Source organism: Rhinolophus hipposideros (genome assembly GCF_964194185.1).
Source record: "Rhinolophus hipposideros genome assembly, chromosome: 18".
NCBI lineage: Eukaryota > Metazoa > Chordata > Mammalia > Chiroptera > Rhinolophidae > Rhinolophus > Rhinolophus hipposideros.
The window spans coordinates 41430391-41455807 of record NC_138064.1 but is presented as its reverse complement, the minus strand read 5'-3'; the positions used below and the strand labels follow the sequence as shown (position 1 = coordinate 41455807).

Sequence of the window (25417 nt, the reverse complement as noted above, 5' to 3'; positions counted from 1 at the left end):
GCAAACAATATAATTATATTTATATCTTAGGTCCCTAACATATTTTAGATTTTATCCTTTTTCTTAGCAGCTCATATTTAAATTTCTTTGGTTACATACTGGAACAATATAATGACAGATCAACTTATGTAAATAAGGCCATATCACAAATGTAATAATTCCCATTTAAAAAATTACCCAAATATAATCCAGAGTCAGTAGGAGGGAGGGTTCATCTGATATCTATATATCTATATAACTATATATCTCTATATCTCTTTCTCTACCCTTCCAAATACAAAAATATAATTCACTCAATGCTTTAACATATTACCAGTGTTTGAGATCTCCTTTGAGAATTAGAGGAAAGTGGCAAGTCTGACTAGCTATTGTTGGCTTTTAAAGCTGTTCTTAAACACTTCTACTCAGCTTTTTACAATTTTAGGCTAAAAATCCCCTTCCAGTGAGTATTACAGAAGAGAAGGAGAGGAAAGAATTCTATAGCAGAGGTATGGTCGAGTCCCGTATTGTCACTAGTCATTAGCAAAAGAACAAAACAAGGATGTCTGCTCTCACTATACTGTTCAACATTGTATAGCAAGTTTTAGCAAGGGCAATAAGGGGATAAAGAAATAATTAAACTTATTCTCATTGGAATGGAAGAAGTAGAACTATATTTGTAGATGACATAACCTTACATGTAGAAAATCCTGAAGATTTAACACACATACAAAAATCTATTAGAAGTAAAAATATAAGCAAAATTATTAGCCCAAAGGTAAATAAACAAAAACACTGTATTTCCCTAAATGGAATGAATAATCCAAAACTGAAATTAAAAAAAAAAAAACTCCATTCACAATAGCATCAATAAGAATAAAATGACTTGGGAGGCATTATCAAAAGAAATGCTAGCCTTGTACTTCAGAAGCTATAAAAGTTTACTGAAAGAAATTAAGGAGATCTAAGTAAATGAAAAGATATTACATGTTCATGGATTGGAAGACTCAATCTTATTATAAAAGCATATCAATCTCCCCTAATTGATCTATAATTTCAATGCAACCCTTATCATAATCCCAGCAGGCTGATAACTAAAATGTTATGGAGATTTAAAGGACCTAGAAGAATCACAACAATTTTGAAAAAAAAAAAATTAACACTACCAGATTTAAAACTTAATACAAAACCATTATAATCAACAGAGTGTAGTTTTGGTGAAATAAGTTAGGCATTTAGTAAAATAGAACCGAACTGAGAATCCAGAAATAAATTCTTGTATTAATGGTAGATTAATTTTGACAAGAAGCCAAGACAATTCAATAGGGGAAATATTTTTGTAAACGAAAGGTGCTTGTATAATTGGATACCCATCTGTAGTTCAAAAAATAAACTTGGACTTCTGTCTCATACCATATGCAAAAACCAATGTAATACAATGTAAATGCAATGTAACATATATAAAGCTCCCGGTTTCAAACATCAGAGAAAAATCTTTGTGAACTTTGGATAATTTTTAATGTGATTTTACGGGCAGCATGGTCCACAAAGAAAAAAAATTGATAAATTGGATTCCATTAAAATGGAAAACTTTTCCTTTAAAATAAAACATTTAAGAACAGAAAAAAGAAGAAAAAACAATACACAGACATGAAGAAAATATATGTGCATCACATACCTAATAAAGGACTTATACCCAAATATATATAAAGAACTTTTACAACACAGTAAAGAGACCAACAATCCAAATAAACAATGGGCAAATGATCACGAAATAAGACATATGCATTGCTTACAACTACCTGAAAATATGCTCCTTATCATGTCATTAGAAAATGCAATTTAAAACAACAATGAGCTATATCCACACCCACCCCAAAAGACAGACATTACCAAGTGTTGGCATTGACATGGAGGCAGTGGAATCCTCAGAAGTTACAGGCAAGAATGTAATATGATGCACTTACCTTGGAAAACTAGCATTTTTTTAAAAGAGTTAAAAAGAAACTTGCCATACAGTTCCACTTCTAGAAAACCATTGAAAAATATCAATGTCCACACTAAAACTTTAATGCAAATATTTAAAAACAGAAAAATCGAATAGATAAACAAATGCAGAAAAATCGAATAGATAAACAAATGTAGAATGTCTAAACAATGGATTACTATTTGGCAATAAAAAGAGCAAAATACTGTTACATACTACAAAATAGATAAACCTCAAAAATGTTGGTAGGTGAAAGGAGCCAGACAGAAAAAAACTGCATACTGCATGATTCAATTTATATGAACTACCAAGAAAAGGCAGGCTTACAGAGACAGAAAGTAAATCTCTCATGTGTGGCTGGAAGAAGAGCGTTGGAAATGGATATTGCCAGCAGGCTCAAGGGAACTGTGTAATAATCGAAACGTTCTAAAATAATGTTTTAGATCGTGGTGATGGTCGTACCAGCTTCATAAATTTAGTAAAAGTGATTGATTTATACACTTACGATGTACACATTCATGATATGTACATTATACTTCACTAAAGCTGTTAAAATAACAATAAAAAAGGAGCTATCCACATTTGATACTGCTACCATTTCAGATCCAATGAGATCTGTCACATTTGTCTCCTGTTCCTAAAAGCTAATAAAGGTGGTGGACTAATGAGGAATAGAAAATGAGCCTTATTTTTATAGAAGACACTGCTATCTTTTGAACCTAAACATTTTCAATGTTCTTCACTGTTACACTTGCTAATTTGTCTTTTTAGCCTTGCAGATGCAACCAGTCCTTTATGGAACTATACATAAGCAAATGTCATTTTTCAAAATCAGAAGAGTTTCTTTGGCTTGTTTCTAACAGCTGTGTTTCTAGACCCATGAGATGGAGTTCCAAATAAAACAGACTCATTTTTTGAGTCTACATTTTATGCTTTTTTTTTTTCTTTTTGATAATTCCTCTCTAAGAGGAGGGGAAACAACATTTGTTGAATGTATAGTAAGTACAAGATTTTGTGCTTGGTTGACTTAAAATTATTTGAGATACATAGAGCCGGTCTTATTTCAGAGGAGCAAATGTTCTCAATATTTAAATAAGTAATAATGCTAAACTCCAACTCAGGTCTGTCTGATTCTAAAACTCATCACCCATTCTCTCCATTTTGCTGCCTTGTGCTTGGTTGAATAATGACTTTCAAAACCATTATACAGTTGTTGATCAGCACGTATTACATCTTTGAAGTTCACAGTTAAAAGTTAAAGGATGTATTTTCTAATAATTAGGAACCATTTAATAGAAGATCATAAGCATATATTGTCTTCGCAAACATCTAAAAAATATAAATAAATGGTGCATGTTTATGGTACACACTTACAGATATGTATGCATGAGTATAAACAATAATGTTTTATAAATTCCATTGCTTTCAGTTGTTCCTAAAATTTTTTTGTCGTAATTACTTGCATTTCAGATTCTTCTATTAAACTATAAGTAAGTTGCAGATCAGGGTCTTTGTTGTACTCATTCTATTAACCCAGTAATCAACACGATGTAACACACCATGGGTGTTCAATGAATAAGTATTAATCAATAAAAATTATTTTTAGGTATACCCAATATGAGTTATAAAAGTAGTTAGAAAATATACTTTGTGTTGCATAAGTTTTTTTATAGGAAAAAAAAGAGTTTATTTATAATTTTTTAAACCTTCTCTGTAAATATCATTAGAGCATTGGTTCTCAAACATTTTGATTTCAAGGAACCATTTATACTTTTTAATAGTACTGAGGACCTCAAAGAGCTTTTGTTTATATGGGTTACAGCTACATATATCTTCTATATAAAACGAGAATTTAAAATATTTATTAAATAATAAATTTAAAATAATACATTCATTCCATGCTAAAATAAATCCCATTTTTAAATAACAATGACTGTATTTAAAGAATAAAATATTTATGAGAAGGGTGGCATTGTTTTACACGATTGCAAATCTGCTTAATAGTCAGCTAAATAGAAGACAGCTGAATTCTCATATCCGCTCTGTAGACAATCTGTTGTGTTGTCATGCATCATGTAACCTTTGAGAAACTCTACGGTATAGTCACAAGAAAATGAGCATGCAAAAGACACCTACTGCCTTAGCATTACTATAAAAATAGTTTTAACCTTGTGTAGCCCCCGAAAGAACCTTGGGAACCATGAGGGTTTCCTGCTCATACTTTGAGAACCGCGAGAGAAAAAAATAAAAAACAAAAATAACGAAAAACACGCTTCCTTTTCCTGTCTCCTATTTTGAAATTATTTTTGCTTCCAATAAATAATTTTTTTCCCTTTTTTGTGAATTCTGCTAGTTTTATATAATTCTTATAAAATATGTTAATGCTATTTAGAGCAGTTAGAATGATTTATTAAAATACAAAAGATACACAGTATTTCTACTTTCAATGGGTTTGTATAACCAAAATGAAAACACACTAATGACCACGTCTCCCTCTGTTTGGGAGAGCAAATATACTGCATTTTATTCGTCACTCCTTTCTTGTTTACATGCTTATCTTGTTTTACAAACACAGTTAAATTATTAGCTTAGGTATCTTTTATAGTATTGATAAAGCTACCGGACACTGCTCTTTGTCTCTAAACATGAGAAACAAACAGGAGTTTAAATTGTTTTATTATGGAAAATTGTATACATATTTAAAAAAGTAGTGCAAGACTATAAGAAAACCCTATGTGGTTAACCTTCCAGCTCCAACAATGATCAAATCATGATTAATTTTGTTTCATGCTATTTTTCTACCATTCTCCACACAGTTAATTTTGAAGCAAATCCCAGACAAGGTATCATTTCACTTGCAAATATCTTAATATGCATCTCTAACAGAGATACTCTTAATTTTTATTAAAAACATTAATATAAAATGGTAATCATAGCAAAACAAAACAAAACACGAAATCCTTAATATCAACACATATTAAGTCAATCACACTAGGCTTTTAGTTGAGTAGCAAATGACAGAGATTAGGCAAGAACATAACTGTTCTGTGTCAGGGTTTCCCTGTTACTAGCTTAGCACTTCTAGACACTGTTTGCCAAAAACTGTCCTTTCTGGCTCTAGTCTTGCATATGTACGTATTTAAATCCATTTAAGGTACTGAAGACTTATTTGAAACAATACACATTATTTCAAAACATTTAATTTAGTATGAAATCATGTGACTTAAGGACACATGAAAAATTATTCAGTAGTAATCAATGCAGTGTAAATATAACAGGGAAAATAATTTTATTTTAGGCCAATATCAAAACAAGGGGCATGCAGAGAAATGATATAGTGTACTACTAGTAAATTTATCAGTCAAAACAATAATCCTCATCTATCATTCTGCAAAATCTATATACTGAGAAAACTGAATTCAGTTTTCATACTAGATTACTTATAACAAGAAATTAATAGCTCTTATTTCTGTTATTCGAATATATTAAAACATTTTCCCTAATTGTAGTAAAATAAAACATACTAAAATAATCAGTGGTAAAAATAATTATAAGGTTTGGGGAATAATTTTAATGTAGTATAAACTTTAATATAGTATAAAAATAATAATACAGCTAGAAAATAAATACATTGACATAAAGTCCTGACGATTTAGTAAAAACAGTTTGAAGATTTCTGTTGTAAAAAAAAATAATTTTTGGCATTGCTATAAAGTATTATGTTGTTTTGCCTTATGAGTTGGAGGAAACTAAAATAGGTTGCAGCAAGTAATTATTTCTATGAAAAGAGTTTGAGATTCACCCCTGGAATTTTCATCAGTACTTAAAAAACAGTCTGCACGCAATAAAACTATAAAAGGTTGAATTATCTGTCTCTAGCAGAAGACAAATTACCCAATCTTAAAAGGGAAAGAACATTAGACTCTTAATCGATTCATGCTATATGAAAATAAAGAGAGAAAAATTGCTCAAAACAAACCTGTTTCATATCCACATATTCCATGGTCTAAAATCTGTAAGGAATCATAGCAAGTACACTAAAGAAATATCTAATTTTGTTCTTTGTTATATTAGCTCTTAAAAAGAAAACCTCCAGCACATATGCCATGTTGATATACTATCTATACAAGTATTCATGTATACACATATATGAACTTATTTATTTAAATGTTTTCTATTGATGTACAGTGTCTAGGAAACACAAAGATTATAATTGAGTGAAACTATAGGTACTATTTATATTTTAACAATTTATTAACTTTGACAAAATTTTAATTTTGTCTCATAGATTTAAATAATATAATTTTAATCTGTAATATAAATATTTCACTATCTTTCAAAAGTATCAAAATCATTAAAAACAAAAGAAGCCTGAGATACTATCAGATTGGAGGAGACAAATGAGGTTTGAAAACTAAATGAAATGTGAGATCTGGATTGAACCCTGGACCAGAAAAAGAAAAATGCAGGGGGTTAGTGGAGAAACTCAAAATTTGGATATAGCTTATAGATGTTTTAACAGTATCCATTCAATGTTAACTTCTTGGTTTTGATCACCATATTACGGTTAGATAGATGTGAAATTAGGGGAACCTTGAAAAGGGTGGGCAAAAGCACTGACTACTATTTTCAGGGAGTCCAAATTTTCTTAGGGTCCAAATAATTTCAAAAAAAAAAAATTTAAATTACACCATGAGATTTGGTCTACAGAAGTACACAAACAAGCAAACAAACAAAAACTCAGCATAACTGATAATGTTCAAATTGATTAGGTATAGTGGGATTTATTCCTTAGAAGAATCCAAGATAGATTTTTACTTCCTTTGCAAGAATGTTTGATAGCTGTAAAATCAGTGACCATATTACTCAATAGAACAATAATTATGGAGCATTATAGTGCTATGCACATTTTTTTCTAAAAATGCAGTTAATGAACAGAATGTTCTAAATATGTACCATTTAGTAATTTATCATATTAATGATCATGCCATTATTGTCTTTTATGTTCAAATTTAAAGCCTGCTTATTTTTTAATATTTTCCTGAACACAACTTTTGACAAAAAGTGGTATTTTCTAAAATTTAATCAGTCGTCCAATCTGAAATCCAAATACATATCTCAATCTGACATTAAAAGAAAAAGGAATAGTTTATTTGATTTTCTTTACCTGAAACTGTGTGATCTTTAGAGTCTCTTGTTATTTTTATCCTTGCATGAGGAAAGATGTAGTGGACAGTCTTCCCATTCATCTGTATAATCTAAGACATACATGTGATAAGGTGAAAAGTCAATGTAAAAGACACTTAAAGTGCAATATATGTAACTAGACTTTTTAAATGCACATTGAGTCAATCAATACAAATACATTAGAAGATTCTCAAATGATCACTATGCATCTTACACTATATAATGATATCATTGGTTCTTGAGTTCATTATAAATGGTCTTCACACTTATAACCAATTTCTCTTTCAAACTGATTTGTTGTGGTTAGGAACAATATGCAACAGGTTGTAAAGGGTGTCTGTTACTACAGTAGTACGTAGTCAATAGTGATGACAGTGGATAGAGAAAGTACACGGAAAATAAGAGCTGCTGATTTTGTTCTGGACAGCTTAGAAATGGAAAGGATTTTTAATTTCTGGCAATTAAGTAGTGTAAGGGGAGAAAAGCCAGTGAAAATCCTCATATTCCACATCTCTATCCCTATACTAGGATCACCTTATATTTGTGTTCCTTTGATTTCACTGCAGAATTGTGCTTTTGCTGAGCACATCTATGAGAAGTTTCCATGTACACTGGATGCTGAGACTACTTCTATATAAATAAAGTCTTTGCTCATTGTAATACATTCTAAAATCTTCTTTGTGTTCAAGGTTGTGTTAATGACAGCATTATTTCTTATTAACTACTGGTGTTCCTTCGAGTACAAGAAGCAACACCTTCTTAAAGCTATTGTTGCAAATCTGTGATTTCAATTCTCATTATTGAGATGTGAATATGAGACTACCATAAATTGCATTATCTCTGTTTCCACTTGGCGAAATGAGATTTCTGAAGCAAAAGTAAGTTAGTGAATGCAAATTTGTGCTGTATATTTTACGGAACTTTGCTTTTAAAAGAAGTTTGTAAAATAATGAAATGTAGAAATAGTAAAATATTTAATAGTATCTATAATGATAGGGTTTTATCAGTATGGAATCTTGTATGTATCACCTTAAAATTTTTTTGACCAAAATTAGAAACAAAATAAAGTTTAGTAAAGAGACATCTATTACTACCCGTTTCAGAATATGTTTAAGAAGTGTGTGGGAATACTAAACCAAAATATTAAATAGAATTTGCAACAAAAGAAATGTACATTTGGTGTAGAAAGATTCCTTGGAATACTCATGTGGTTTTAATGTGCCTTTGTCAATCCAGCTGTTAGAAATCTAGATATTAAAAGTAAAATATGTATTGAAAAAAGTGCAAGCTTAAATGATAGCCTTTAGTTTTTATTCTCTTCAGAAAAGAATAATCTTAACGAAGTCTCTAATGAATGTGAAACACTCCCCAAACAACAGCACAATCCTAAATACAGGGATATTATATGAATTCTTCAAAGTAAAACTGAAATATTGTTTGCAAGATTATAAAAAAATATTATGGTCAGTATTCTCAGGCAATCTAGATAATTTATACTAATGCTAATTTTATAAGCCACTGAAAACCTCATTTATATTCGTAACAATTAAGAGTGCACATTATCTTTTTATTCCTCTTACTTCCTTTTCTCTGTCTGTCTCTCTCTACCACTCTCCTTCCCTTTTCTCTTATTTTCTCTACTCTACCCTACTTACTTTCAATCCCCTCATCTTTTCTCCTTCTTCTATTGCCTTTCTTCCACTTCTCCTCCTTGCTCACTCTTCTAATCTGCATTGAAAAATCCTTAATTTTTACTAAAAATTAAACCATCTGCCTTGAAAATTCTGCAACTATTAACAATTTTTTCAGTACTGTACATTAAAATTGGTGATAGTATTTCAATTCAAATATCTTCAGATTTCATGTATAATTTAACAATTATTTTAAACAGTTGTTTTTTTTCCAAGTGGCCAAAAATAAACTAAGAAAAGACAAGTTTGCCTTTCGCTATGCTTTCCATTCCCCAGATTAGGGCGAAGTACATACACTCTCACAGTGTATTTATTGCTAGGAGAGTAGTAAGTTTCCCTATTTTTTTCATTCGAATTTTACCTGCTAGCCAGTATTACATTGTAACTTGTAAACCTTCAATGATGTCAGTTGAAGGAATGCTAAACATGTTTATTCCATAGACTCTCATAGAATATCCCATACCTTCAGAGATTGTCTACAAACACCTTCATGAATTCACTTAATAAATCAGAAACATTAACCTGTCATAAATATGACCAATGTGGCTAAGAGTCTAGAAGGAAAAGATATCTGCCTCTAATGTATGAACTTGGCTTGGATCTTGGCTTTTGGATCTTGGCTTTATCTTAAACACTGCAGGTGAATGTTGAGAGAGTTCTCCAGCAGATGGGGCTTCACGGTAGGTGTGTATTTGCCAAATGAGAGTAGAAGCAAGGCCAAGGGCAGGAGTGATGTCAAGCAGTGATCCTATATCTCGAGCTTAATGTACCTCAATATAATAGTTACATGAGAATTGCGGAAGGTGTGGGCATTAGTGAAGAATGTAGAGGCATTTTGTACTAGTCAAGAAGTGTTGAATGTTATAACCACCCTGTGAGGGGTATTAGTCGTATTTATAGATAAAACGACTGAGAAAAATAAATGGTCTGGTGATCTGTTTAATTAACAAAGCAGGCTGGAATTCTCAATGAATATATACATATATTCATAAATAAATAAATATATATATATACATATACATGGATATGTAAGTGTATATGCATATGCATGTATTCGAAAGAAAACATCTGGATTTTTACATTTGGTTCATTTGTACAATTAAGATGATTTTGAGTCTAATAAAAATTCAGAAACTTTTTTCTGTCTCTAATGTATGCTGTACATAAAATATTTTAAAAAGCATATAACTTAGTTTTTGCACTAGTCAATTTGATTTGATTACTTTTGCCTCCAGAGCATTTTACGAGAATAAATTTTTGTCACACGTATGTTTTCAAATAAAAGCATCTGGACTTATTTGTACCAAGAGTTTGATATTATCTTTTTATGATTAGAGACACACAGAAGTGAATAAAATGAGAATGCCATTTTGCTATTCTCTCTTGACCAAAATATAGTTATGATGAGTTAATGACAAAAAGAGTACTTAAAGATAAATATCAACACAAAAAGGCATCAATTCGGAACTTTCCACAAATGTAATCAAAGTGCATGTTGTCATCTATGTAGCTTCTATTTAGAAAAAAAAAAGTGTAAAGAAAAACAATGAAATTATTGCCACAAAAGTCAGCATCTTTGTTTTCTTTTTTGCGGGGGGAGTTTGAGGGTAACAATCTGGAAGGGCATGGAGATTTCTGAGGGCTGGCAATGTTCACTTGCTTGGTCTGTGTGGTAATTAATATGATTATTCACTTTATAAAAATTTATAATTCTATATATTTCCAGTTTTGATAACTGTATATATGGTTTTCTGTTTGTATGTTAGATATAAAAATAAAAATGTAAGAAATTATAAAAATGTAAAAAATACCGTTTAGCAAGAAAATGCACTTTATTGTATTTACCTATGTATATTAAATATACCTTCTCTGCTTAACTTTGGGATTATATTGGTCTCTAATTATACTGTTTAAACATGATGTATTATATCCTCATTGGATCAAAACCATAAATCTGTAGATGTTAGTAAAAGAAAATTAGAAACAAAATGTGTCATTAGGGATATTAATGTTTTATCCACATACAATAGAATTTTATAAAATATTTTTTGAGGTGGACACAGATTCCTTTAAAATGTGTCCTCGAAGAATATTAGTTGGATAAAGTAGTTGGGCAAGACCATAATGAAAATCCATGTAAATAGTAGGGTTGGGAAATAACTACATGGAAGACATTAATTTTCAGCTCTGAAATTTACATATTTCACTTTATTAGGATTACTTTAAAGAATTTGTGTTTTCATCTTGATCTAAGTTTGTGGGAAATGCTAAACTTAAAACAAATAAGGTAGGTAAGACATAGTAAGGTATTACAAAAAGATTCTTATGATAAAATATATCCAAGGAAGTTATTTTTCAGTTTACAGATTTATTATTTTCATAATTGTAGAGAAAGAGGTAAATTTACATTTTAAAAACATGTTCAGAATTATTTTACTAATATTTTTAATTTCCTAGGCAGGTCTACTTGATGAAATTGAAATACAATTATAGGTAGAATTTTAAGAATAACAAGATAAGCTAAGAAAAGTATAATTCAACAGTCTGATACATTAAAATGAAATAAAAAGAAATGGACATTTATTGACATGTGCATACAGATAAACACAATCCTAAAACAAAAACTTATTAAAGACATTAAAAACTAAGAGAATACTTACAAGATAGAGAAAAGAATCCCAAAATTCTTTTAAAATGTGATAGAAAATGTGATAGCATATAGAAAAACAAAACAACAAAATTCTGAGAAAAGGAAATTCTATTTAACAGCTAGACATTTTTCCATGAAAACTGAAATTGCTTAGGAAGACCAAATTTAAGAGTATATATATTATCTTTTAGAAAGTATTTACACTTGCAAAAGTCTTTTCTTTTATACTTTAATGTGGCAAACATAAAATAAATTGGAGTTAAGTTCATATGGCTTTTCTTTGTTGTTCAATATATAGTTGTTTTCTATATCAATGAATCAGTAAACAGACAGGATGATTTAGGAGTCAATATATGTGAAATAAATCAACTATCTCTTTTGTAGGTATTTTAATGATTATGAATATAGAGCTTGCAAAAATCTGATCTACTAGGACAATTATTTAAGGCCACTGGCTTACCAGAGAAATCTTTCTCAATTTATCCAATTGTTGATCTCTTACGTATCTTTCAAAATTCAACTCAAACATCACCTCATTTATTCTAAAGTAAATAAGATCATTTTCATATCATATTTATTTAATTGTGAAGTTTATCTCTAAATTTCACTTTCTTCATCTATAAAGATATACCTACTTTATGTGAATTCTGATAAAATCCAAAAATGAATATAAAAACAAACACTTCAATTTAATAGAATCTAAAATATGATTCCTTCTTTTCCTAGTGAAGCTGTCCCTGTCCCCAGCTGATTTAATTTGGTCATCCTCTTATTCATTATTCTCAACATATGAACACAGTTATTGGAAAGCATTGAAATTACCCAAATCTGTTTCACCCAATATTCTGTAAACTCTTCAGGAGCTTTATTGTATAGCAATGTTGGGTATGTTATACTAACTTTATTTGATGGAGGAGTGAATCACTTAAATTGCATGGTAGAAGCATTATAGCTATACTGTAATGCTAATCAGTTATGACTGATAAAGTAAGGTACTAACTACTTTAAGTTGCTGAAAGATTATTTTGTGAACTTGATTGACAAAAGTCTCATGGTTTTTAGAATAAATGAGAGCACTCTAGGGTGAATTATTTTGGAGGGGTGGTATAAATCTAAAAGAGATTGCTCAATAATATAGCACTTACTTGATCTTGATGTTGACTGAGTGGTCTAGAGTGGACCAATCTTTCTGGCAGTTTTCGATCCCGACCAGGTCCATTTTCCAAACGAGATTCCCTGGGTTTGTCAAACCAATCTGTTTCTTCACGACGCAGGTGATAAGCTTTGGAGACCAAGGGAATATCAAATATTGCAACCCCAAACTAATACAAATGATAGAGGGCAGTAGCTGTTCTAAAGTACCAACATGCTCCAGGCTTGTTAACCATTCATGCATTTGAAACATAACTCCCAATGGGATGAAAAAAAAAAATCATTTCTAATATTGTGTTAAAAAATTTTATACCACGGAATAGCCTAGAAAAAATGATGCACACACCTGTTCAACTTCTCAGAGAAAAACAAAACAAAATTAAATTTTAAATTAGGAGAAAAAAAGACATTTACATAGTGATTAAAATAAAACAATGAACAAGTGAATATTCCTCAGAAGTCCTTTTGTTCAACCTCAGTCTATTAGTAGTCAACTGCTCACCTGCCTCCACCATCCATCACTAAATTGTAAGGGAAATGTATTCCTTAGACTTGAGTACAGAAGATCCTATCACTTTCCCAATAGCCCATCAACCCAGTCCCAATAGATATATGGCTGTTGGCTTTGAACATCAAATATTGTTTGAAAACATGGCATTTCTATGACATTCATAAGAAATATATTAAAAATATATCATTTAGATTTTTTATTAAAACTTACAATTATTTTCTGTGAGATTACAGATTTATGTATTAGATTGAAGAGTTGATTGCTTTTTGTACTTATGTGACATATTAAAAAGTATTTGACATATTAAAATACTTTTTTTGAAAATACAACCATAGTTAAGTACACAATTATTAATTGAAGTTTTTCGACTCATTCAGTTCTTAGTAGTTCCAAGGTTTTTTAACGCTATTATTTAGTAACTTAATATCCTATTTTACATAATATGCAGAATTTGACTTTATATATAAAGTTTTATTCTTTGTATAAGGATCCCTAATTAATAGCCTCTGGAAATAAATTGTTGCTTCTAAAATGGCAGATGGAGTAGCCTTTTCAATTGCTCATCTTAAAAGATTTGTTGACAGTGTTATTAACCTATGCTCTCTAGAAAATCTAGCTTCCATAGGGCCACACTGTTGAGTTCATCTTTCTACCACATTATAGGTTTCTATTTATGTCTATATCCTTGATTGTCTTCTCTTTCAAAACTTTCTCTCAAGATTATTTTTTAAGGCAATTTCCATTATTTCTTAGACAGCAAATCCAGAACATATACACCACTACTTACCTCTACCTCCTGTGATCTTGGTCATTGTTACTGACTGACCACAGCATTTCTTCCCAACAAACACAAAATAATAAGACAATGTGTCATAATTTAGTCAGTCTTTGATTTGAGGAAATACAATGGTACATACCTGGTTTGTGGTTGTATATGTGCTTGTCTGATATCCCCTATTAGATTCTAAGCTGCTTGAGGGCAAGACTCATATTCTTTTTTTGGTTTGTTTTCTCCCTCAACACTAAAAACAATGCCTTACAAATGCCATAACACTGAATAAAAATTTGGGAAATGAGTGAAACAGAAAAATTAGTCATCAACAAGAGAGAGAAGTTAAATATCCTAGTTTTAATATGCACATTTAAAAATAAATATTAATATGTTCCTTGAAGCTCATTAATAGTTACACAATCTTTTCTCACAATCTACTGGATCTTTATTATGTTTTTATAGTTTTAATTTGATATAAAGTGACTCAATTATGAAAAAATATTTAATGTAATAGAAATTTGATAAGTAAATGCCAAACAAATCCATTATTTAATAACCAGTCTCTAAAAATTTATTAGATTAGCCAAACCACAATGCTACTTTTGTTACTTCTTATACATATTTATTACATATTTCTCATAAAAAGAAAAAAATCTGATTAAAAAAATGAATATCTTGGATAATGTACTATGTTTTTACATGAATATATAACTCTGCTAACTGCATTTGAAATACAATCCTTTAAGACATGTTCGTTGGTGTGTCTATACAAATAAGGCAGAATCTCAACTTGACCAAATTTTCTCAATTTATTTCCAATTCTGATTACACATTTTGATTGTATGTTATTTTTCATAACTCTATATGTAAATAAGTTAGGATATTTACCATGTTTTGCATAGAAATTTATAGACCCACCAAGAGCAACCAGATTGAATGAAGCTGCCTTCATATTGAATTTTGTCTTCATCATTTATAATAAGTTGTACATAAATGCTAATTGTTTATAACTGTGATTGTCTATTCTGGCATGGTGGATCTACACTTTAAAAATTAAAGTGTTACAATAGTAACATTTTCAAATTAGTTGAAATAATTTGCTAGAGATTAGCACCCTCTTTTATTAACTGACATTTTCTTGAATTCTTAAATGTAAGAGATAAGTAAGCTATTTTTGGGTCTAGCATTATTCATAGGCAACAATTATCTGAATAGTTTAATTCTATTCAGTATCAAAAATTGGTCAAAGTATATATATTTTAAAGAGACTGTATATATCAATGCTTTTTTTTTTTTTTTTTTTTTTGCATGGAACATACATTGAAGGATTTATGGTTGTAGAAATAAATATAACTTGACTGTTTCCAGTTTGGCTTCCCTGCAATCTGCTCTAGAGAAAAGACTTCCTGCTCTGTACTTACTCAACTATGCATGCATATCAAGTTGCGGACTTCAAACTGATGGCCATAAATATTAAGCAATGTAAATTATGCATACCTAGATTTTACCTCAAGTGAGCTATTTCAAAATTAACTAGAGTCCATATAGAACACATCTGAAAAAAATCTTATGGTCTTATAACCTAGAGTTTGACTGATTCAGAGAAAGCACACAAGCAGTTCGAAATCAGTTAAATTTGTTTGTCTACATGATACTAAAAGCCTGTTGAAATGTTGTATTTTTCAAAGTTATCTTAGAATCACTCAAACACAGATATAGAATTTATGGTTAAAAATTATTTTAAAAATCCTTAATATTTCATGAGTTCATAAATGAGTCATGTGATTGGAAAATATATTTTCTATTTTTTCCTTAATTACCCAAAAGATCCAGGATTTCAAAAGAAAAGTAGGCTATTGTTTACCAGAATAAAAGTAATATGTTGATGTGATATAAAAGCAAAGAAAATACATAAGATTTAAAAACATCTGACTTTTAAAGATAATGATTGCAATTCACACACCTCATATCACATATGTAAATCAATTTGTTATAGTTGTTATCTAATTCTATACCAACATGAACTTTGTGACAAAATTTCTTGTCTGCTTAATTTTTAAATACATTTAGTTTAATTAATTTCATCTAATTTTAATTATTTCTTTTATAGCATCTTTACAGCTCATAATTTTGTATGCAGCATTATGCTTCATTACCTATTTTATCAAATCACTTTTTTACCAGTCCTTGATGACTATGAGTACCCGTCATCAAAACACATAAATACAAAATAAAACATTCAGTTATTTTTATATTGTTGTATGTAAATAAATGCCACATTTTGGAATATCTAGAAATATCTCTGTGTATGTCTGACCATGTTGATAAAACATCTGTGATGAATAAATGAATTTGTCAAATTCTCTCCAGATATACGCACATCAAGCACACATAGCTTTTAGTTTAGTTATGCCATAGACCTGTTAGAGTTTTGTTTTATTTTGTTATTTTATTGATATGATTATTGAAGAACCTTTTTATTTTTCTGCAGCAGTCATTTTTGGTATAAAATGTGTATGAAATGTGGATTGTGAAAAAAAGAAAAAATAGACTCTTTACATATAATATAACTTTTGTTCAACTAGGTAGATTCATTCAAATAACTGGGTAAATATAAAAAAATACAGTGTTTTATTTGACTAATTATCAATAAAAGTGGTCATTCCAATAGCCAGAAGATAACAAAACAAATCAGAAAGTGATTATTAGTCTGTTCGAATTTCTCTAGGAAAAGCAGTTTGTCCTCCTTCAAATCCAGTGATTACTTTAGTCTTGTTCAAATCTATATTTGAACTTCTACAGTCATATCAATGTCTAGATAGAGAAATAAAAAGAAAATCCTTTTTGTGAAAACAGATTTTCCTGTGAGCCCCCAGGGAAAATGTCAGATTTAAAGGGGGAGATATTTACGTTAGCTTAGTGCTTTCCAGTCTCCAAAAGCATGGAATAATAATGTTTTTATTTGATGAGAAATATTTTATTTCCAATACTCAAAACATACCTACATTCAAATAAACCACAGAGGAGGTTAAAAAAAAAAAATCCAGAATCACAGATCGTCTTGGCATTGGCAAGGCTTTTACATCACTGTACCTCTCCTCCCTTGTCTTCAAAATTAGACTTAGAGTAGATCGTTTTCTAAAATCCTAATGGTTCGACATGATTAAACAACAATAACAAAAATACCACAAGTCAGTTTTTAGCTAAGTAAGTACTTGCCTTAAATCACTTATTCAATATGAAAAACTAGTGAAAAAGTTTAGGGCAAAAAATGGGCTGATGCAAAAAGCAAAGCCAAAGACAAGGCTGAATGGGTACATTTGGAGGCCTTGTCTTCAAATGGCTAATCTCATAAAAGCAGTATACAAAATTTCTATTTTAAATCTAAAGACTACTTCATACATATTGATATGATTATTTTCAATATCGTATCTGGTGCTAAGCTTTCTAGTATGTAATGCAAAAGTACAAAATTAATTATGGTATTATTCATAATGAGAGAGATAAAATACAAACTTTTTATTTAAAGGAGAATTATAAATTCTCGATGATACTAATATCAGGGAATTATCCGAAAGTTCTCAAGAAGAGAATATTCGCTGAATTAAAAAACACTGATCTCACAAAAATGACAAATGACATTCTATTACAAAACATAGCAGAATAGCACTTAATGTCTCTAAGCCTTAATAATTTCACAAACTGAACAAAACTGACCGATAACTTAAAAAAAAAGAATAAGAATAAGAACCTAATGCAGAATTTTAAAATTACATAAATAAAACTTTTGTTCTCTCACAAAAAAAATGAATTGTAAAAATAACATAAACATATAATGAAAAGCTTTAGAACTATGGATTTAAAGAATGACCATATTTTATTGACACAATTATTTGATAATTTTTCTGCAAAAGGGGACACCCAAAAAATCAAGCAATCAAAAAACATAATAAACTAAAATTAAGAAGAAGCATGCTACGAAATCTACACACAAGATAAAATTTCCATTGATAAGAAATAAAATTCAAGTAAACATGCAAAAGACTCACCAAGAAAAGTAGAATACATTCTTGAAGAAGGAAAATTAAACATGCAGAAAAATGTGTTTGACTTTTGAGAGTAACAAGGTAGGGTGAGGCCCAATTTACCTTCACTGTCTGACATGGCATGTTGGAAGTCATCCATGATGAACGCTATGTCACGGTCATAGCCTCGAGTCCGTGACTCTTCTCTCATGTGTTGCTGAACTTCAGGCAATGAGTGACTTGATCCAAACTGATCCCTGGTGTCTGCAGATATTGGTGGCAGGGGTCCAGCTGCAGCCCTGGCCATTCCCATGGGCTGGCCAACAGGACTGAGTGGACTTTCTTCTTCAGAATTCTGGGCCACAATTGGTATTCTTCCTCTACTCTGGCTAATTGGCAAACTGGTAGGCTTAGTTCTGCCAGAGGGAGATGCGTGACTGAAGGAAACATCTAGAGCTTCAGCCTCTTGAGCTTTCAGTCTTAGGGAAGAGCTGGAAGATTCTCTTTTGATTGATAAATCAAGCCCATAGACAGAAGAAGGTCTGGAAGAAGGTCTGGACCTACTGCCACTACTGTATGGCTTATCTGCTTCATCCTGAAGAGCCGACCGTATGGTATTTCCTAATGTGCCCAGACCTGTGCCAAGAGATGATCCCATAAATTTTTGTTGGTCTGTGATATTTTTTCTGAGGCCAAAAGTGATATCATCTTGAAGAAGCCTTGCTCTGGAAGAAATTCCACCAATAGATGAAGTGCTAGAGGTCATATAGCTTGAATAATCGGGTTCAAGGTCTCTACTTTCTTGAATAGGTGAAAATTTTGACATCTTAGGGTCAATTAGTGATTTCTTATGCTTTGACTGCTTTTGATAAAGTATGGCTGCTGGTAGTTGTTTTGCTGCTTGTTTTTCAAGGGTGAGTCTACTAATGCTATACTTTTCAGATTTGGGGAAATGTCTATAGCTTGTATCGGCATGGTAATAATGGGAAAGACCAGCAAGGTGATCTAAGCTCTCTGCCCCTCTACGGAATTCTTGTTTAATCTGATGTTTCAGAAGCTTTAACTCATAAGGATCTTCCATTGGATCTTCCTCTGCTTTCACATAACTATGCAATCTAGAGGAAGTCTGTAAAGGTGCTAGGAAATCTGTCACATCTTGAGACCTCCGGGGTTCAGTGGTTCGAAGTAGACGGTCTGTTTTTGACATGTCCTTTTCATGAAGACTAAAGGCAGTGCTTAATGCTGCTGTGCCTTTGGTGATTTCTCCAATGTCATCAATTAGGACAAAATTTCGTGGAGTATGATGGTCAATATCTGCATAAAAAGAATCTGCAGATATGCTTGATATTGGACTGCTTGCCATGCTACTTCTCTCCTCCAATCCAATTCTTAAGTCTAAGCTATTGTACTTACTACCAAGATGGGAAACGGCATAAGTGTTATCAGTAGAAACAGGTGCTATCATCAAGGGTTGGTTGCGAATCACTTCATAGTTTGAAGTTATCTTGGGCTCCAAGTATAACGTGGTCTGCCGTGGCTTTTGTTGTATCACCATCATCTGTGATGGTAACTGATAGGAAGGTTGTGGGGCTGGTGCAGGTTGAGCTTGAGGTGTGAAAGACATGGTTGCCACAGCTTGGAATGTTGGCTGTGTCTGATAAGGTGAAACTTGCTGATGGTACAAAGTTTGTTGCTGAAAATGGGACTGTTGGGTGTATGGGGTGGGTGCTTGGGTAGGGAGAGCAGGGGAAGAGTATTGGTATTGCGTATAAGGACTTGTAGGGGGAACTGATTGAGATTCTGTTTGGGTTTGTGGGGGTATAAACTGGCTGAATTCGGTTTGGGGAGCAGTCCTTGGTCGCTCTATGCCATGCTGACTTTCTATTCGGCTTGGTCTGGTGCTGCTCACCTCACTGTCAGACATGTAATCCCGATCCTCGGCTACTCCCTGGAGGTAGGCTCGCTCTCTCTTTTCTCTCTCCTTTAATAATGCCTCTTTCCTTCTGTTAATTCCCATTTCCAGGTACCGTAACTTGGCATCAATCTCCTTTTCTTCCTCATCAAGTTCTGCTTGTTTCTTTCTAAGCTTTGCAGATTCCCTTTCCACAAGATCAAGCTCTCGGTCTATATCCTGGAGAATCTTGGCTCGTGCCATTGTGTTGGTTCTGCAGATCCTTCTCCTGGAAACCGTGCCTATTGTGCTGTAGGTCGACTGAGTTCCTGTGGAGGTCTCCTCAGGAGGTGGGTTAGGCAGGGTTCTCTTAACTTTTTTCTGGACGCCAGAGGGTGTCATGGTTTGAGAACCTTTCGTCTATAATTAAAGAGACAAAATACAGCACTTTATTAGCAAGGAAAAAATGTAAAAGTCAAAAAGTCTTCATAATTTACTGCTAAATAAAAATGATTTCAGATATATTTTATGCATGACAGCATAAAAATAAATATTTTATATGTATTCTTCGCAAATGAAATTAACTGAAAAATTTATCCTTTCTTGTCAAATTGATTTTTATTATTATAGTAACTTCTGTAATAGTAGAAGTGAATTTTGAAATCAAGCACAGAACTCATTGTTTGGCAGGTTTATATTTTAGCTTGACTCTTAGGAGAACTCTAAAAACTCACTTTCCATCCTATTTAATATGCTTACAATTATTTACTGAATGTATTCCTAGAGCATTTGTGTTAACTATCTAAAGTTGAAATTATGTTGAAGATGATGGTCATTTACCACTAAGTTCAATCCTTGCTTTAATATTCCCATTCCTACTTTTATCCCATATGGTGGCTGTCATTTCTATTCCAATCATGAAGTATTTTGAAATTAAATTCTTAAATTCTTTAACATCTTTTTTCCCCCCAAAAGAGAGTAATTTGAATGAATTTTCTATTTAATCTTTCAATATTTTTGTGACTATTGGGTCTTTTATTTTCTTTCAACTTTATTCTTTGGTAATTCTAGATTCTTCTTAATTCTTTAGCAAATTCTACATGTAAGAAAAGGAATTGACTAAAATGAAAACCCATTTAAATCTCTTTTTTAAATTTGATAGAATATATCATTGGTGAGTTGTCAGATATTTTCAATTTCATTTGGTTAATTTTTCATAAACTAGCATTCTAAGAATCACTGGTTTGGAGAATCATACATATTTAGAACATCAAAAGACATGAGGACATAGTCACTATTGGGGGTGCCAAAAAAATGTACACGACTTGCATTCATCTCTTGTTATTGGTATATATTGAGTATTACAATTTTCATAGTTTTTTTGTCCTTTCTTAAAATGTGTATACATTTTTTGCCACCTTCTGCATTTATAGTTAAAATAAACCGATATACTCAAAGTTAACCAAGCACTTAGTAGCATGTTCACAACTAGGTCTTAGGTCTGCTGTCTTCTAATTGCGCATTCTTTACATTTTTAAAAATTCTTCTTACTAATAATCCAAAGACCTTAATTCACCTCTTTCTCCCAATCACCAAATATTGAGGGCAGAAAAATAATAGAAAGTATATGAGACTTATGTCTAAAGAATTAGATCGTATTTGTCCAAAACCCTGTGCTTTCACTGTATTTTATTATTTCCAAACTAACTTCCTTGGTTTTTTTTTAATCTGCTTTCTGTTATAATTTTTCCACTCCCTTTATCTACCCTAATTATTTCTGAAACACAAATCATAATCAAAAGCAATAGCCTAAAGATCAATTGAGGTTTATGTGTATTTCTGATATTTAAAATATTTGGATGCGAATTCACAACGAATAAGTAATGTAAGTCTGTCAAATATGATAGAGTGCTTTTGAAATTGTAGATTGTACCTCCTCACAGAGAAATCTCAAGGAATATGGGAAATTGGAGCCTCCAAAGCAGCTGTTTGGCTTGTTATTTATTTTCTCTTCACCTCAATTCTTTTCATTTTTAATATTCACAATTAGATCATAGGGTTATTATGAAGATCAAATGAAACAACTCTGTAACATATTTGGTTCATATTGTAGGTAGCCATTAAATATTATTTCCTTGCAAAATCTACTTATTTCTGCAAGAAACATAGATTTTTGATAAATTCACATTATAAAGGATTCACATTATAAATCCTTGCAAAATCTACTTATTTCTGCAAGAAACATAGATTTTTTGATAAATTCACATTATAAATAAACTTTTAAAAGTTTATTTGCAAAAAAATAAAAATTGAAATCTAATAATCATTTTCTTAATAATTTTCTAAAATACTAATATAGCTATGTCGTTTTTTAAAAAAAGGTTTTGCGTAATATTTTCAGTTTTCTAAATGTAATGGTGTTCAATGGGAGGCTGCAAATGGGAAAATATGCCTTTACGTGTCTTTTCTTGTAAGTTGACTGGAAGCAGAGTTTCACGCTCTGAAATGTGAATGTAAAAAATTTGTCTTCAAGGGGTCTCCTCCACTCCCAATATCAACAATTTTGAGACAAAATAGCAGTTGAATATAAAAATATCCAGTATTCTATTCTAAGCACTGGACTATTAATAATGCGTTTCCAAAATAGACCCATATTTACCACCATTGCACCCTCACCCCCACAAAAGAAAACTGAAGAATGACCTATGAATAAAAAAATTCTAAATGATACTACTCATGGAAAAATACTTTAAAACCTGATCAAACATTTACAATCCATTAGGAATTTCAACAGGCACAGTGCCTAGCATATACAAAATAAAACCATCAAATTTCTTCAACTAGAGTATTGTGGAATAGTGCAATACCTATCTCCATGAATCAAAACTCTAAACAGGCAGTATGATCGTTGCTATGAGACTATCATTGAATTATTGAAAAATTATAGACACCTTTATCAATCAACAGTCTTGACTGTCTATTGTCATGGGAGAGAATTTACCATTTGTGAATGTAATTGAATTTTTTTTTTAGTTCAAGTTTATTGGGGTGACAATTGTTAATAAAGTTACACAGATTTCAGGTGTACAATTCTGTTTTACATCATCTATAAGTCCCATTGTATGTACACCGCCCAGAGTCAGTTCTCCTTCCATCACCATATATTTGATCCCGAAATGGTTTCTAAAAAGCAGTTTTTCTCTAATTGTGATACTATTCTAGTAACAAGAAAAAAGTGAGAAACTCAATTATAGGACCCTATTAACAGGAAAATAAAAACAAAGTAACAACATATTTACAAGTCACACACAAGTTATTTCTCAAAGTCCAGTAATATAGACAAAAATGTTTCCAATTAATATTGTGAAAACGGCAGTCTATATTTCATCAAACATCTTTAAGCTTTTTCTTAATGCACCTCTTGTACCAGTTTGTTTTGTTTTCTTGCTGAATGTCATTGCTCTTGGGCTGAGCAGCCAAGCAGAAAACTAGTTTGTACCTCACTAGATAAAAGCATTAGAGATGTCAGTCTGTGCAACACTTATTGCCTTATATTTTCTGGAACATCCCAAAGACATTAATTTATGAGTATATTTCTTCTTCCTCCTTCCCACTGCCTCTCCCTTTCTTTTTTTTCTCTTTCCTAACATTAAATCAAATGGCTATATTCCAATGAATTAGACAAAGTATATGCTGTCCATATGCTCCTTTGATAATAGCTGGCTATAATGGCCATAATATGTAGGGATTTTTTTTTTTTCCAGACTGGCAACTGCTTTATTCAACAATCAGATACAGCTAGAGTTCAAGAGGAATATTCATATTTCACCACAAATCTCCTTAGAAGAGTGTTCATAAGCAATGATCACTGGAGATGGACTTTAAGAATCGAAAGAAATAGAGAACGAGGTATTAGATATCATCCTCACAGAAGTGTTAATCACTCAGGACCTGGCGGGACTTTTCATGGTATCAATTTGTTACACACAGGTGGCATCACGTGATAGTTATGCTTGTAGATGAAACATTGTAGATTGCACTGTTGGTGCAGATGTATTCTTGGAGAGAAAACCAAACATCCCGTTTGTTTTGTTTTCCTTTCTATTTTTGTTTTTTTATAAGTAAGTTTTGGAGTAATTTGTTACACAGCAGTATATAACATATGCTCACTGACTTTTCTACATTATTGAACATCTGAATATATAATTGTTTATTTTTCTGATGATTTGCTCTCACATTCTTTTTTAGTATATGTGCTGCCGAAGCGAGCACTGCTCTCACATTCTTTAAACAGACAGTCCATCCATTCTGACAAATTCTTCCTGGATAGCCTGTGTTGTAGGTATGGCCTCTTCGCTGTTCTGCTTCACATTGACTTATTGGATTATTTTCTGTTGTAAAGCCCTGATTACTGAACCAGAAGTGACTCACTGTGGAGTCTGCAGGACCCTCTCTAGGTTGTGGCCTCAGCCTTCTTTCCTAGCTTCTTAGCTTCTTACCTACCAGGTAAACTGGACCAGTTTTTGACATGCTGCCAAGAAATGGTGATAATTTATAGGTTATTAATGAAACACCAAGAGAACAGTTAAAATGAGAGTAGTTTTGCCTTTTGAAATGTATCCTGAAGTTTTCAATTTTCTAGAATGTTATATTTTTCAGTGAAAATTATTTTAAATGTCCCCTATACTGGCTACTTACAGAAAGAGTAAGCATTTGAGAAAACAGCTTGCACTGGGGGGGGCGGGGGGGCAAAAACAACTTTTCCAGTCTTCCTATCTTCTGAAGTCTTCCAGTCTCCAGCCCTCAGAACCTTGCCTTATATGCATGGCTAAATTAACAAATGCAGGTCTTACCGGTACTTCACAGAAACCCAGACTATTTCTACTTTTTAATATTCCTGACATATAAGGAATAAAGAAGTGTTCCCATTAAGATTACCAAATTGTGATATTTTAAAAATATTGATGTTGAAAAATTATACTCTGAAATAAACACAAAAATACAAACTAACTTGTACTTGAAAATGATATTAGAGGCCTAAATTTTAAGGCCCTTTGTAAATTTTAAGGCCCTTTTACCTTTGTAAAAGTAAGGCTAAGGCCAAATGACCTCCCTTGGTCTCTCTGTGATTCTTCATGCAGGAGTGAATTTTTTTTCTCATAAAAGTTCAAAATTAGATCTGTTTTAGGACTACATAGACTTTAAGGGGTTGCTGAGGGAGAAGGCTCTTTATTACTCAGATAAATAAATCTCTAACGATGATATGTCATGTGTTGGAATTAATATTTGGGGGGTTTGGCCCAGCACCCCTTTAAAATCATTCCTCATCTTCATTTCACTAACCAATTAAGAGCATGACATTTTTGAGAAGTTAACTTACTACTCTGTCTTTTCATATATGAAATAATAATTAACACGACTTTCACAAACTACTCTGATGAATTACTTTAACGGACACAATTATTCAGAACATTCTTGCATAGAAATAGATTTTCATAGTGGTCACACAAAGGTATTCAGAAGTCCCCTATGCCTCTCAAAGGTAGCTAATGATTTTTACTTGGGAACCTAA

At 31.6% G+C, this 25417-nt stretch overlaps 1 protein-coding gene across 4 annotated transcripts in view; it reads right to left on the bottom strand.

Annotated features, from left to right (window-relative positions):
- Positions 1-25417, bottom strand: part of PCLO (piccolo presynaptic cytomatrix protein) — a 382570-nt gene that overhangs the window by 137391 nt on the left and 219762 nt on the right. For all 4 annotated transcript variants that reach the window (XR_013995323.1, XM_081079464.1, XM_081079465.1 and 1 more), the window contains exons 7-9: positions 18078-20265; positions 12640-12776; positions 7134-7224 (exon numbers count right to left, since the gene is read on the bottom strand). Coding sequence is in view for 3 of the 4 variants with exons in the window: in XM_081079464.1 (XP_080935590.1) it covers positions 7134-7224; positions 12640-12776; positions 18078-20265 (2416 nt within the window). In the remaining variant the exon portion in view is untranslated. The remainder of the gene's footprint in view (positions 1-7133; positions 7225-12639; positions 12777-18077; positions 20266-25417) is intronic.